This window comes from Schistocerca serialis, chromosome 9 (assembly GCF_023864345.2).
Source record: "Schistocerca serialis cubense isolate TAMUIC-IGC-003099 chromosome 9, iqSchSeri2.2, whole genome shotgun sequence".
Lineage (NCBI taxonomy): Eukaryota > Metazoa > Arthropoda > Insecta > Orthoptera > Acrididae > Schistocerca > Schistocerca serialis.
This window is the reverse complement of record NC_064646.1, coordinates 407306469-407323330: the sequence shown is the minus strand read 5'-3', so window position 1 is coordinate 407323330 and position 16862 is coordinate 407306469. Positions and strand designations below refer to the sequence as shown.

The 16862-nt window shown below is 38.8% G+C and overlaps 2 protein-coding genes across 5 annotated transcripts in view; both read right to left on the bottom strand.

Annotated features, from left to right (window-relative positions):
- LOC126418735 (lebercilin) overlaps positions 1–16862 on the bottom strand; it is a 185752-nt gene that overhangs the window by 24135 nt on the left and 144755 nt on the right. For all 4 annotated transcript variants that reach the window (XM_050085649.1, XM_050085652.1, XM_050085651.1 and 1 more), the window contains exon 8: positions 16022–16130. In XM_050085649.1, coding sequence (XP_049941606.1) covers positions 16022–16130 — 109 coding nt within the window. The remainder of the gene's footprint in view (positions 1–16021; positions 16131–16862) is intronic.
- On the bottom strand, positions 8691–10060 carry LOC126418737 (uncharacterized). Its single transcript, XM_050085653.1, has 2 exons — positions 8879–10060; positions 8691–8791 (listed from the first exon to the last, which is right to left on the bottom strand). Exon 1 carries the CDS (start codon positions 9670–9672, stop codon positions 9316–9318), a length of 357 nt encoding a protein of 118 aa, XP_049941610.1. The 5' UTR covers positions 9673–10060; the 3' UTR covers positions 8691–8791; positions 8879–9315.

The following is a 16862-nucleotide window of genomic DNA, read 5'->3' as shown; positions in this document are numbered from 1 at the left end:
AGCCTTAAAACCACTATAATTATTTTGAATAATACAACAACAACAACAACAACAACAACAACAACAATCGTATGACCCATCCTAGAATACTGTTTAAGTATATGGGACATGTACCAAATAGGACTAAGAGAGGATATTGAAAGCGTACAGAGAAGAACAGCAAAAATGGCCATAGGTTTGTTTGATTCATCAGTTTGTGTCATGGAGATACTGAAGACACTGAACTGGCAAATGCTTTAAGATACATGCAAACTATCCCGAGAAAGCCTACTTACAAAGTTACAAGAGTCTAGGAATACCCCACAACCCTCTACATACTGTGCAATGACAAGACTGAACTAATTACAGCCTGCACAGAGGTGTTTAGACAATCACTCTTCTTGAGTTCCATATGTGAATGGAATGGGAAGAAGCCATTAGTAACTGATACAACAGAAAGTAACCTCTGCTATACACTTCACAGTGGTTTGCATTCACGGATGTAGATGCAGAAGAATGTAACGTTCTGAAAATTCGGTTCATTTATTCACCTAATTGTAATTGCATCTGGTTCCTTTACTTAACTTTTTGTTCAACTTTTTCTTACAACATGTAATAACATATATTTTATTTACATTGATTTGTCTTTATCATTACTAATGCCACTGCTAAAATTTCTCAGACTCGACTAGTTTTTCCACCTTGTCCCTAATTCTGAATAAGAAATGTTCAGATGGGATGAAATGCAGTATCTTCTATAGTCAACGGTGTAATGATATGTGGACAGATCAGGTATATGTGGTGGTGTTTCTAGACTCCCCCCTCCCCAAACACAAATTCTCAATGGAAACATGTAGATCCAGCATAATAGTGCTTGATCCCACAGTTTGTAAATTCTATTAATAGTGATTCCATGAACATTCCAGACATTTGTGTTGTACTCTAACATAATTGCCAAGGACACCAACAGCATACTAGATTGCTGCAGCCTAATAAGTCGGCACTCATGGAACATTGCCTATCGGAATTACACAGAATGGATTATGACCGTACTAATGTTCTGACACATATATGTTTAATTTCTTGGATGGTATCATTAAGGAATCAACTGCAATTTCAGTGAGTGTGCTGCTGATAAATTGTGACAGCGACTGCATACCTAGTAGGACCTGGGCACTTGCAATCAGTCTCATTAAGAAGAGGGAGGAGGTACCAAAGCGCAAACTGACTTCGGGTGTTGGTGGATAACAGCAGAGATGTCACCAGCATGCATACCCAGCTGCAGATCTGGGATGGAGCAATATGTCAGAGGGGGGAGTGGGGCAGGGGATGGAGGGGGCAGACAGAGAATGGAATTGTGAATCGGACGAAGGGAGGAAAGGAAAAAAAGTGCTGCACTGACTTTCACGTGGACAGTTAATCAGCACACCTAATTGTGGCAACGTGATAGCTTCCCAAAATTTAGTGCCTGCTGGCCACTAACATCCACCAATTCACCTGCGAATATTTTGTCAATATTGTAGTAATTACTGCTTACTTGTTAACAGTTTCCTATCAGTAAATTACTGGATGGAAGAGCTTCCTAGCAAATAATGAGTCAAGAGATTGGCTAGGGTTGCTTGTGTGTAAGCAAAGGGGTTGCCCAGTGAGCATAATGATGAATTATAATACGGCAGCCTGTCCTTTCAGCCCTTTATTTGTGTAGAATGAAGATACCACATTAAATGTTCCCATATCAAATGTTACTATAAAAACAGATACTGAACAAAAATATTTCTCGGCTGTTAGTGGATGAAGAAGCCCGACTGGAAAGACTGCTGTTGTGTATTGATGCTTTTACTCTTTTCAACACACTAACTCCACTTCTGAAAAATATAGTTGTTTTTGAATACAATTGATACATACACTGCCAAAAATCCAAATATAACTGGCTGACAAGTATGGAGATCTGTGCCACATTCCACAACAGTAATTTGTATCAAGATGTTACTCCTCAACATAAGCCTGCTTCATCAGCATGATGCTTGGCCAAAAATTTTCCCCACTGTAATAGGAATTCCTAGCTGCCTTGTGGTATAGGACATATCAGTGAGACCCCCACCACTCTTCATTGCAATAAAACAAAGAGAACAATCATGTGGAGTACTGAGTTCACATTATTGAGAGTTCATTGGACCTACCAGGCCCCAGGCTGGGGACCAATAGAGTGCAGAGAATACTGGCGCTGGAATTCATAACTGGGCGATTTCATTCCAAATCATACAGGTTAAGAGTGAATGTGTCACATCACTCTTCCAAAGTTTTCTGGGGGGGGGGCAAAAAAAAAAAAAGTTGAAGTACCACATGACACATCTCAAAAAATAAAGATTTAAAAAAATGCTATAAAAAAACAAGTGATATAGGTCTGAATATTAACCTTGTTTGCAATACTACCAACATGATTACTACATACACACTTCTGAGCTTTTTTTCATCTTTAATTTGGAAAAATTGACTATGAAACTTAGCAACTTTTAGCAAATTTCAAAATTATGTTTTGAAAATATGAAGTCACAGGATGCTAACTGCTTTGAGAAATGATAAAGTGAAAAGCCTGCTAATTGTCAGCTATCATATTAAGGCCTGAAATACTTGTATTACCGAAAAATTTCTACATAAAGATGAGAGAATCTGAAAATCTTTATACATTATTTCCCCTGAAACTCTCATCCTGAATATTCTAAAAATTACAAGGAATGTTGGTCATTGTACTTATGGAAGGTGCAATCTGAGTGGACAATATCTTGTGGTGCTACTCTCGAGATTAAAAGATCCTGGACACTTAAAAATTTAAGTTGATTACTGATGCTGAGTAAATGTAAAGTAAAACTGGTATATCTTAATCAAAATAACTATTTCACAACCTTATAAATCAATGGGGAAACGATTTTTCATTTTGTTCAAGCATTTTTTTAAAAAAAAATTAGATATAGAAAATAGCTTTGTATAAGGGACATTCAAATAAAACCCAGTCACTAGTATAAATTCACGGTAATGATTTTATTAACTCAAAAATTTAGTTATACATAGCACACATACTCAAAAATAGTCGCCAAAACTGTTGCCACATTTATCCCATTGCGCCACTAGTAGGTCGATTCCATCCTTGAAGAAGCTAGTAGGCTGCTGTCGGATCCAGGCCTCGACGGCAGTCACGCACTTCATCGTCCATTGCGAATCAATGTCTGAGAATAGCCTGTTTTAAAGGTCCAAACACATGAAAGTCGCACGGTGAAAGGTCGGGATTGTACAGTGGATGTTCCAGCGTTTCCCACCAAAGCTGCTGCTGCAATGTTGTCTTCACCACAATGCCCGTGTGTGGGAAAGCATTATCATTCAGGAGGATAACACCATTGGAGAACATGCCTCAGTGTTTCCACTTGATGGCTCATCTAAGGTTCTGTAAACTGGCTTGATAACGCTGGGCATTGATGGTAGCTCCCCGTTCCAGGAACTTGACAAGCAGCGGCCCTTGTGGTCAAAAAAGAAGGACATCAGGACCTTATCAGAACTGGTGTGCATGGCCTCTTATTTCTTTGGAGGTAATGAAGTCGCATGATTCCACTGCTTGCTCTGACACTTGCTTTCTGCTTCAAAATGGTGACACCATGTTTCGTCATCTGTGACAATATGTGACAGAAAGCCGTTTTCCTCCTCATGATAATGTTGCAGATGACTCAAAGACAGCACCATTCGATTATACGCTGTTCGACAGTCAGTCGGTGGGGAACCCACTGCGCACAGTTTTTTCGAAAGTTTCTAGTGTTGATGCATTATAGTGTGGGCGGTATCAACACAAATACCCAGTAATTGATGAATCTTGTCCACGGTTATTCTGTGGTTGTCCAAGACTAAAGCATTCACTTCTGCAACCATTTCCCGTTTGATGACACGATGAGCCTGTCCAGGACGAGCGTCATCATTTAGTGACTCGTGTCCCTCAAGGAATCGTTTGCACCATTCCACAACACTTGAACAACTCAGACTGTACTCACCATACACAGCCTCCATTTCATGGCCTCCAACTCCCTCTGCTGCCAAAAATCAAATCACTCCTCATTATTCCTGCTTACTCACCTGCATGTTTGGCAGTGGACGATAACTTGTGTGACCATCTTCTCTTCGGCGTGAAACCACACTGGCACTATCCAACATCGAATGGTGTGCACACGTCAGTCTCTCCACCACTAGATGGCGCCACCATACCCATAGTTATGTGATGACGATGTTTGGTTTGTAGGGCGCTAAATTGCGCAGTTATCAGCACCCATACAAATTCCCAACCTTTGCTCAGTACAAACTCGCCACTTTTATGAATGATGATGAAATGATGAGGACAACACAAACGCCCAGTCATCTCGAGGCAGGTGAAAATTCCTGACCCCGCCGGAAATCGAACCCGGGACCCTGTGCCCGGGAAGCGAGAACGCGACCACAAGCTGCGGACTGCCAGTTACATGGTGCAGTCACGTGTAAGGCAAAGGTAGATGCACTGACCAGGTTTCATTTGAATGAACCTCATATATACATTGTTTTGTTTCTGGTATTGTTTGTAAATTGCTATTGTCTTCTGTCACAATCTTCCTTCTTCCATGAATTAAAATTGTCTAGTCTGTAACAATCAACACCACACTTTTGAAAAAGGGTTCATTTGTTTTTTAAGTCTGCTCCTCACTGAAATTGTATACCCGATATGAATTTGCATATGGACAAGGATGATCCAACAAGAGCAGTACTTGGTAAATGGGAACTGCACACTTACCTGTTGATGACAGCCATTTTCTTTAATTTCGCATAAATTTATTCTAGAGCAACTTCACAATACATAGTAACTTAGCTATACATTTTTGACAGTATATACATATCACATATTTAGTGATACCTCATGAAATTGTAGGAAACAGTTCTTTTTCTCATTGCAGCACAAATACACTTTACATGTACTACATTGTGAATGTGGTCTCGACTGAATTTTATTTTTCGCACACATTTCGCATCGTCCTCATTTACAACTGAACACTACAAAATGGTTTCCTCGGTTGCCAAGACGTATGTACATCCTTCGGAACAGAAAAGTTATCCTTCCTTCTCTTTGGGAGAGTTATTTCATCTTTACCAGAGTTTCTCTTTTTGAGATTTGGCACTTGCTGTTCATTCATTAGCCGTAGTGCCACAGCACACCTGAATTCCAGCAGTGGCAGTGCCCCATGTAGATAACTGAAAAGGATGCAAGCATTGACAAAAGCAATTTCTATTGCTCCCCAGAAGAGACGGTACCACCATTTCTTTGATCGCTTGTCAAGACCATAAGTTGAATGTAATCTGTCTGCATGATCCACACCACCCATGTTTTTATTGTAATCACATACAATAACTGGACATGGTATAGTCATACTAGTTCCATCTTTCTGTTTTCTTGTCACTACGCTCTGTTCAATGCCATGGAAGTTTGACGCAAAATATACTACTTTATTTTCCTTCCATTGAAATACTGTTAGGTCTAAAGATGACTCTCTGTGATTTGATTTAGACATTTTTCTTTAGGTAAAAATATTTAATATTTATATGGAATAACATACAAGTTATAAAAATTGGAGCATTTTTCTGCGCATGTTGTGATTCTGTACATGGAGTCTGACGGTACTTCTAAGTACCAGGAGAGAAAAAAGTTGTGAAAAATAAAATAAAATTTTACAAAAAATCCTACCGTCATTTGAGGCCACAACAGCATAAATTCTGCAAATAATATGTTAAAAAGTAAATTTTTTCTTATGTCAGGAAACAAAGGGTTAAAACAAAATTCCCCTAAAGTATTTTCATTTAGAACTAAGAGTTTTGTGTTTTGTAGTAATTTTGATGTGGTCTTCACAAATCCAAAAGGATCTCCTATAGCATCAACAGCTTCATGCTGGAGATAAATCTTGCTGCATGACATTTACAGATACCTCCTACCCAATCACATGCACTCTCTCCACGACTTTTCGCTGAAAATAATTCCTGTATAGTGTTCCCAAGCTCATAAAATTGAAAGCGATTTTTAAAATGAGATGCTGCGCTATCAGTCGCTTACACCCGTTTAGGAAATGTATGACTTCTAGATGATAGTCATCACTATCATGCTGACAGCACAGCACATATGTGCACTGTCGTGAATGAGATCATCACTTGACAATAGCAAATCAATGTGATGTTCCAAAATAGTGAGCAACACATGTAAATATTGAAACTTGTCACGTGTGCCAGTGGTAACTTTGAACTTCGTTCTACAAAGAAACGGAACAGTTCTCAGAAAAGTCAAAATGTATTCGGGGATGTGGCTGATTTTACTTCTGCTATGGCCTGTCTCTGAATCCTGTGAACATGATGATGAACTACTCCTTTCATGACTCAATGCCTAGCCTCTGCAACAAACCTCACAAGCTCCACTGTCTTCTAGACCAACTCTCCTCTGTCCCACAAGGCATAGGTTAAATCATTGTCAGTATCCTGAAAGTGTAATGCTTCAACAGTCATCCCTTCAGCACTAGGACAACTGCACACTCCTGCAACCAAGCTCTTGACATGTACGCAAAAGCATCAGCTCCATCTCTGCGTACTTCTTCCCTGTGACACTACTTATGGTGAAACAAGTAAGTTTCAAATTAGTGCAGTATATATATGTGCATAGTTCCTTCATTGGCTGCCATTTTACCCATTTTGGTCATAAGGAGTAGAATTTTGTGAAACCAGTCTCCTTTTTCATTAGGAGATATGCATCTCTTACTGATTGATCTTGTCGTATACCTTTTTAAGCATTTTCACTAACAGAGACAGCATCAGCCTGATTAGAACTTTGCCTGCTGTAATCTTCGTTATCATTTACGTAATATTCCAGAGCAACAGCACATCTTGCAATGGACTTCCATAGTAGGAATCTGGGCATGCTCAAATACCTTTTTTGTTATTTATTTAATGAGCTCTTGAAATTAAATAATGTGAGGAAGTGGGTATGTATTTCTGTATCTGCTGCCTGGAGTGGCTACCTGCTACCAGTGTCAGTAATTGTACCTTGTCAGTCGAGATAGCAGTGTTCAGGTTGTGAAACCACTTATCACACTGAGTGCACATGTCACTATCTTCAGGTTCTGCACCAAGTGCATCTACATTATACATTTCACAAAGTTTTGCAGTTGTTGCTTGTGTAAAACTTGTTTCAAGTTCTTCCACTTTTCTTTATACATACCATTTGCTTCTTGTGCTTCTTATCTTGCTTGGGCATTTAAGGGAGGATATATAGGGCCTACAACTGAAATCCTAACATTCAACACATTGCAACTTCATGAAACCCAAGAATATAAAGATCTGCACTGTCTTCTTCAGATCCACATTCTAGTGACAGTTATAGTTCAGGTGCGATATTACTGAATTTCCTGTTGTAGTGAGTATAGCAACTTCTCAGTTGGTGTGGTGGTAACACAGTTGCTTGAGGGCCAAGATATTTCTGTAAAACCTCTCACAGATTTCCAACAATTGTGAAGTGTTTTTCAATTTACTTAAACACCATCTTCTTGTGTCTTTTTCCATAGCCCACAAATCTCACCCTTTGACCACCGTATTTCCTCACTGACATTTCATTTAACAAAAAATTCAACCCAAACACAAAACTCTATGCAGAATGATTGATGAGTAAGTGCTCACTCATTTGTTATAAACAGAAGAGAGCTGGAAACAGTATTGCTCAAAAATTTCTAACACTTTACACAGAAAAATATTTTTACTTTGATTGCAGTAACTACTAACAAGTTAACCAAAAAATATATTGTGTCATTTTCATGCTTTGTGACGGGTGTTTTCCAGTGAATAATTCATAAAAACTAGTAAAAATGTAATTTTTTAAATGTTTAGTAATAAATATTTGCATAATACAGATAGCTGGAGCAGAAAAGGTATTGTTTATAACTATACCAGTTGCATTTGGTAATGTAACAAGAAGATTAGTATTCTGAGACTTTCCAAACGAGGAAAACAATTTTTTAGTAGAAAAAATTAAAATTTTTGTATTTTCTTCTCAAATTTGTAAAAGATATCCCATAAGAGAGAGAGAGAGAGATAGAGAGAGAGACTGTCAACTAAATCTGAAGAGTTAAAGAGGCATCTTTAAAGCAAAACATCTGATACGTCGTCATACTTTTTTTAGAGTTATTTACAAAATACACATTTTTTCAATGGATTGTACCGTTTACAAAAACCAAGACAAAAATAAAATCTTTAATTTCTTAATGTATATAATACAGAGGTCTAACACACATTTTTTCAGAGAAATTCATGATCATGAATTGACATGTCCTGTATGATTTGAGATGAAATTGCCCAACTTTTTATTTTGCTTATCCTTCTCCTAGCAACTTTTCTGAGAGGTAATATACACAATCAATACTGACCTTATTGTGAAACAAAAGACTGTGTTGTTTATTAAGAGTTTCAAAATGAAAACTAATACACTCATAAACAGAAGGAATTTCCCACATTTTTGTACTGAAATGCACAGTTGCTTGAAGTTTTAGCTGGGCAAAGTGAATACAGACTGATATTACTGATATACGAGGGCTGTTCGATAAAGAATGTTCATAATTTGTTTTTGACAACATACCTTTACTCATCCTCATAATTTTGATGGTCCTTCTCAAAGTAGTCTCCCATGAAAGTGATGCACTTGTCCCAGAATTTCTGCCGGTCTTCAAATATACACATCAAAAAAAGTTTTGCATCACCTCAGTTCCAAGAGTTCCGGTGCCTGTACAGACAATTGGAATAGAGATCAACATAAACATCATTTCTGCCCTTTTTATTGCTCATGAAAACCACACATTGCATGTCATACCACCATACAGCGAGACCTTCAGAGGTGGTGGTCCAGATTACACCGGTACTTCTAATACCCAGTAGCATGTCCTCTTGCATTGATGCATGCCTCTATTCGTCATGGCATACTATCCACAAGTTCATCAAGGCACTGTTGGTCTGGATTGTTCCACTCCTCAACGGCGATTCAGCGTAGATCACTCAGACTGGTTGGTGGGTCACGTCATCTATAAACAGTCCTTTTCAGTCTATCCCAGGCATGTTCGATAGAGTTCATGTCTGGAGAACATGGTGGCCACTATAGTCGAGCTATGTTATTATCCTGAAGGAAGTCATTCACAAGATGTGCACGATGGGGTCGCGAATTGTCATCCATGAAGATGAATGCCTCGCCAATATGCTGCCGATTTGGTTGCACTATCAGATGGAGGATGGCATTCAAATATCGTACAGCCGTTACAGAGCTTTCCATGACCACCAGTGGCATACATCAGCCCCACATAATGCCACCTCAAACCAGCAGGGAACCTCCACCTTGCTGCAATCGCTGCACAGTGTGTCTGACGTGTTCAGCCTGACTGGGTTGCCTCCAAACATGTGTCCGACGATTGTTTGGTTGAAGGCATATGCGACACTCATCGGTGAAGAGAACATGATGCCAATCCTGAATGGTCCATTCACCATGTTGTTGGGCCCATCTGTACCATGCTGCATGGTGTCATGGTTGCAAAGATGGACCTTGCCATGGGCATCAGGAGTGAAGTTACGCATCATGCAGCATAATTGTGCACAGTTTGAGTCGTAACACGACATCTTGTAGCTGAAGCAGGCTGGTGGTGTTGCTGTCAGGGTTCCTCCGAGCTATAATAGTACGTAGCAGTCATCCACTGCAGTAGTAGCCCTTGGGTGGGCTGAGCGAGGCATCATGTCATCGACAGTTCCTGTCTCTTGTACCTCCTCCATGTCTGAATTAAATCACTTTGGCTCACTCTGAGATGTCTGGACACTTCCCTTGTTGAGAGCCCTTCCCATCATAAAGTAACAATACGGATGCAATCAAATCGTGGTATTGACCGCCTAGGCATGATTGAACTACAGACAACATGAGCTGTGTACCTCCTTCCCTGTGGAATGACTGGAACTGATCGGCTGTCAGACCCCCTCCTTCTAATAGGCACTGCTAATGGTTGTTTACATCCTTGGGTGGGTTCAGTGACATCTCTGAACAGTCAAAGGGACTGTGTCTGTGATACAATACCCACAGTCAATGTCAATCTTCAGGAGTTCTGGGAACCAGGGTGATGCTAAACATTTTTTGATGTGTGTAAATGCGGGAAACTATTTTCTAAGAGGTCCTTCAAAATAAGTTTCTGCAGCCTTCGCCACTGCTTCTGATGATTGATAAAGCCTTCCACAAAGGCATTTCTTCGTGTTAGGGAATAGCAAAAAGTCATATGGGGCTAAATCCGGATTATAGGGAGGGTGAGGGATGCACTTCACATTGATTTTTGGAAGATATTCAGCAACAAAATTGGCAATATGTGGCCGCACATTATCATGCTGCAGCATCCAGCCTGCCTCAGGGAAATGTGGTCCTTTGCGCCTGATGTGGATTTGCAGTGTCTTCAGGACAACCCTGTAGTATTGTCCAGCTACTGTTGTGCGCAAGTACAACATGCTGATACACCTTCCCATGAATATCAAAGAATGAGATGACCATAACTTTCCAGCAGAAGCAACCACTTTGAAGCAACCACTTTTGCTGTTTTGGGGGTACGTGGTGAAGGAGATTTCCACACTGAGCTTTGCCATTTGCTCTCAGGATCCAAACGATGTAGCCAAGTTTCATCAGCAGTGATTATGTTTGGAAGAAACTCCCAATCTTCCTCTAACATCAACTTTAACTGAATGCATACCTGCATGTGAATGTCCTTTTGTTTGGGAATCAAGTCTTGGAACCCATCGCGCACAAACACGTGTAATGTGTAATTCTTCTGTCACCAACGGGTGGGTGTGGTATCGATCCGATGACCCAAAGTAGATCTATGTTTATAGTAACATGCCGTTTATATTGTATATCCGCTCCTGTAGAAAAGTTAGTAATGATGAGAAAATACATGTATGGATGAAAGGACTTGGTGTACTTGCTGAAAATGTAACCGTAACTGGAGATATTACTTTGTACTTTCAGAAAGTGATCTTAAGGTAATTCATCGATCCTCTCTCACAGTGATAGCAGCAGTGTAGGTGTTTTTTCCCCGTCAGAGCAGTAACTAGATCACCAGGTCCACCTTCCTTTGAAAGTGATTGTCTCCTCACTCTTTAAACATTTTAAACCACCCCTGAGCTGTGCTGTAGGGAAGAACAGACTCTCCATAGGCCTCCTGTAACATTTTGTAGGCCTCAGCTGAAGATTTGTTGAGACAAGAGCAGAATTTCAAAGCTGCATATTGTTCCTCACATGTTACCTCCATTGCAGCGATAGACGATACTGAACAAGTCTGACCTTGCCTGCCTCTCACAGGCGGGAACCAGGAGTCCCAACAATGAAACTACTACTGCATTTTTGTTGTACATTAAGCTAACAGAATATCATAAGATTAAATTTTAGCGCAAGAAATTATGACCATAAAAAAATTATGATAATTCTTTACTGAATAGCCCTCATACTTTGTTGTGAACTGACAATCACCACGCCTGTCAGAAAGATAGTATTTTTTTAATTGTAAAAACAAGAAGTCTGAAAAACTTTGGAAATGTTCAATCTGTGTGTCCTACTTCGTAAAGAAAGATTGTCTGCTAGAAAGACTATATAACTGTATACCTGTTGACTGTGATGTTTGATTACTTTGAAGAGAGAAAATAAATACTGCGCTATCTGAAAAGTTTACCTGGAAAATCATTATCCCGTCTTGTTGAAAGCTTTAAGGAAAGTTTCATGAAATGAAATGCCTTACACAATTTCAACATGTGAAGCCATCAACAATTATAGACTGCTCAATCAGTAGGACTATATGAACAAATTTGACTTATACAAGAATTACTAACTTTGAAATATTAAACATTTGGCTAACTGAAAGACTAGAAAGCTATAAACAAAAAATTACAGAAACTATTTAACAGACATTTAGTGAGCAAAAATTTTTATCTCTAGGCCACGATGTTACAATGAATGCGGAAATAAAAGAATAACAGGATATCTGGTGGACACAACAACACACATAAACAATATTCTGAGGCTGTTATCTAACATGATCCTACTGCAAATACTATCTGGAAATTAAATCTAAAAAATTCCTGAAAAGAACTTGCATACTAAGTGCAATAATACTTGTATAATTAAACAGCTGCATGGAGCAATACGTAAAATAATGGAAAGGCAGCCACCCACAGAAGATATAACAGAAATCAGCATTCACACTAGTTTTCCAGCACTAGCTCTTTTCCTAGCAATAGTACACACACACACACACACACACACACACACGCACACGCACACAAAACAATAAATAACACAGACTCCAAAATGCTCATCCTGTGGCCACGTGATTGTGTGTTTGGGTCTCTGTGGTTTTGGGAGTGTGTGTGTGTGTGTGTGTGTGTGTGTGTGTGTGTGTACTATTGTCAATAAGAGCTAGTGTTCAAAAGCTAGAGCGGATGTTGTTTTCTGTAATGTTTTTCTGTACTCCACACATCGATTCGCTGTAGCTGAGTGGTGGCCTTTCCCTTATTTTACATATATAATTAAACATTTAGACTGACAATCTATTGTGTTCGTGGTGCACCAGACCACGGTTGTATAAATTATGATATAGCATGGCATTTGTGGCACCCATTATGAACCCTCTCCCCCCCTCCAAATCTGTTCCTCTTCTCAACAGTATAGTTTGATACCTTAATATGCAGTCATTTCAACTTTTATGGGCTTCTCTACAATCCAGTATTTCTATTTTATAAGGTTAGCTGTTGTCTAAACCTTAATCACTGAATATTTTCAACTCTGTCAAATGTTTTCATGTGTTTGTAACATCTAACTTGGACAATACTCATCATCTAGGGCTGAGTGCCTTTGACAAGTAACAAAAATGCCCTAGGTCCTGGGTTGGAATAAAGCCACTGTTTAAATTTTTAATAAAAATCATCATCAATATCAGCCAAAGTTTAAGGAGTGGCATTCTCTAGGAACGCATAGGAGCAGATGGAGTTTCAGGAAACCTCTCAATCAGGAAACCTCTTGTTCCCAGGGTGGGAATGTCCCCCTAAAAGGCAGAAGAATCAGCAATTCAATGGCATGAGGATGTCAAAGGCAATGGTAACCACTGCATTAAGGACACACAACGTGAATTCACAGGATATGTGGTCTGTAAATAAAAAAGTATCACAATGACTTCTCTACTGTCAAAATATTTTGGATTAACCCCATTTACATCAAAGGGAGGAAACAGCCAAGGAGAACGTAACTACGAAAAAAGATTGTATAATCAATGAAAGGATAACATACCACGTGTCAGAGCATGGAATTCCGGAAGTTTCAATGTGGTAGGTAATCTAGAAAATCTAAAAATGGAAATGCAAAGACTCAGTATACATACAGTGGGAGTCAGTGAAGCGAAATGGAAAGAAGGTAAGAATTTCTGTACAGACAAATATGGGGCAATATCAACAGCAGAAGAAAATGGTATAATGGGAATGACAATTCAGAGAGTACAGTAGTTCTTATCAGAAGAGAAAGAAAACCAACACCAAGAACAAAAGTTCAGGTATACATGGCAATGTTAAAAGCAGATGAAAAAGACAGAGGAAGTATATGAGGATACTGAACAAGTAATTCTATGTGTAAAAGGAAACGAAAATCTAACAATCTTAGACTGCAACATGGTAGTAGGGGAAGAAACAGAAGAACGGGTTATGGGAGAGTGTGGGCTTGGTAGCAAAAATGAGAGAGGAGAGCTTAACTGACTTCTGCATTTAATTTCAACTAGTAACTGCAAATACACTGTTCAAAAATAACAAGAGGTATACTTGGAAAAGACCTGGAGACATGGGAAGATTCCAAATGGATTACGTCATGACCAGGCTGAGATTCCAGATAGTGGATTGTAAGGTGTATCCAGGGGCAGATATAGATTCAGATCACAATTCAGCACTGATGAAGAGAAAGCTGAAGTTTAAGAGATTCTTTCAGAAGAAATTATATGTAAAGAAGCAAGATACTGAAGTACTGAAGAATGATAAAATGCAGTCTAAGTTATCTGAGGTTAGAGATACTGTGGCAATGAATACCACAATAGGTAGTTCTGCTGAAGAGAAATGGACATCCATAAAGGGGGCAATCACAGAAGTTGGACAAACAAACATGGACACAAGGAAGGTAACTCTGAAAAAACAGTGAGTAACAGAAGAAATAATTTAATTGATCAAGTGCAAAAATGTTCAAGGATTTTTTGGAATACCGAAATATAAGTCACTTAGGAGAAAATAAATAGGAAATGCATGGATGACAAGAACGAATGGCTACAGAAAAAATGAAGAAATCCAAAAAGGAACAGTAGTTAAAAAGACTGATTCAGCACACTGAAAAATAAAAACAACCTATGGTGCAATTAAAAGCAACATTAAGAATTCAATGAGAATTCCATGGTTCGGCACAGACAAAATTGCAGCCAGGTGGAAAGAGTACAACAAAGGCCTCTGTGAGTGGCAGGATTTATCTGATGATGTGACAGTCTGAAACAGAAGTCAATATGGATGACACGTGTGATCGAGTATTAGAGTTCAACAGAGCTTTGGAAGACTTGCCATCAAATAAGGCAAGAGAGAGATAAACACTACTCTGCTTTTCTCAAATCGTTGGGGGAAGTGGCAACCAAGTGACTATTGAAGGTGGTGTACAGAATCTGTGAGTCAGGAGACGAACCATCATACTTTCAGAAATATATCATCTCCACAATTACAAATATAGCAAAGCCAGGTAAATGTAAGAACTACCATAATATTAGTCTAACACCTAATTCATCCAAGTTGCTGACAAGAATAATATACAGAAGAACGCAAAAGTAAAGATGATGAACAGGTTGGCTTAAGGGCAACAGAGAGTCAGTTCTGACATTGCTGTTGATAATGGAAGCAAGACTTAAGAAAAATCAAGATAAATTCATAGGATTTGTCAACTGGGGGTGGCGGATTTCTGCAATGTAAAATGGTGCAAGATGTTCCAAAGTCTTAGAAAATTGGGAGCTTTAGGGGAATATCGATAATATACAATATGTAAAAGAACTAAGAGGGAACAACAAGAATGAAAGTCCAAGAACAAAATGCTTGGACTACAAAAGGTTGTAAGACAGGATGTAGACTTCACCCCTGTTCAGTCTCTACATCAGAGAAGCAATTTCAGAAAGAAAAGAATTAATTGCTCAAGAGCTGGAGTAAAATTCAAGGTGAAAGAATATTAATGATAAGATTCGCTGGTGATATCACTTTCCCCAGTGAAAGTGAAGAACTACAAGACATGTTGAATGGAATGGAATGAACACGTCTAATGAGTACAAAATACAAACTGAGAGCAAATACAGAAAGACGGAAGTAATGAGGAGTAACAGAAATGAACATCAAGATTGGGGATCACGAAGCTACATTGGAAGCAAGGTGACATATGGTACACAAAGCAAGGAATATTAGCACAGGCAAGGAGGTCATTCCTGACCAAGAGAAGTCTGCTATTATTAAGCATTAACCCTAGAGTGAAGAAGATATTCTTGAGACTGCCTATTTGGAGCAAAGTGCTGTGTGGTAGTGAATCACTGATTGTGGGAAAACCTGTAAAGAAGAGAATCAAAGCTTTTGAGAGGTGGAGATACAGAAAGATGTTGAAAATTAGGAGCACTGCTTAGGAATGAGCGCGTTCTCAGTAGAAGCGATGAGAAAGGAACATATGGAAAACACCAATAAGAAGACGGGACAGGATAATAGATGCAAGACTAGAATCATTCCACAAATAACTGAGGATGTAGGGTGCAAGTTGTACTCTGAAATGATCAAGTAGGCATAAGAGAGGCATTTGTAGCAGGCTACTGTGAGAGCAAAATGGGAGAGAGGGACATGCAGCGAATCAGATCTCTTAATGATTTTTACTATATAGAAGAAGGTATATGCATTTGCTTACCAGAGAAAATCTGGTGCTGTGGCTACGATTATGACTACTTTCTTCTGAGAAGTATCTGCTTCCTTTTCCACTACCTTGGAATTGATCTCCTTTCTGGAGTTCTGGAAATCTGGAAGCAGAGGCATAGTATTAGACACTCACCTCCATTGAAATTCTAAACATTTCAATTTGTAGTCAATTGTTCAACAATTTCACAAGAAATTATTTCAAATGTGATATTCTGAAAGTGTGTACATGTATGATGTATGAATGTAAGACAGATGGACATTTAAATCTAATGGATATAGAAACATTACACAATGACAAAAAGAAATCAACATGGAAGCGTTACCTTTAAATATCACTTGTAAAGGTATAGCTCTAGGGAGCCTACCTCAATATTTCTTTTCCCCTTTATTATTTTGTTTTATTTATTATATTTAGTATCAAATACCAATATCTTCAAATAATATATCTGAACATAAATGTTTCAATGCATTTTTATACAGCTTTGCTTTAAGAAAACCTGTTTTTGATTGTCGGTACTGAACAATCAAGTGATGGGACAGGGACGAGAAGAATGCTAATTGTTAATGCGATGGTGTGGTTGTTGTGTCGGTTTCTGTGCCTAGTGCACTGTAATGTGTGAACTGCAGAAAGACAGTGAAACAACGCATGCAGATGATATCAGTTTTGAACATTTTGAGAACTGTGCTTTGATGTGAAATATTGTTGTTGTTGTAGTTGTTGCTGTTGATGGTGGTGGTTGGTGTTTCTGGGTGGTAAACAGTAAGGTCATCACCACTCTTTGAATTAGCCTTGAACTGGTCATATCAATCAATAAAATGAAACTGTTCTGCAG

Bases quoted from the DNA above. Each gene is read 5' to 3' on its own strand.
- LOC126418737 (XM_050085653.1), bottom strand. From the start codon at position 9,672: ATGTCGTGTTACGACTCAAACTGTGCACAATTATGCTGCATGATGCGT.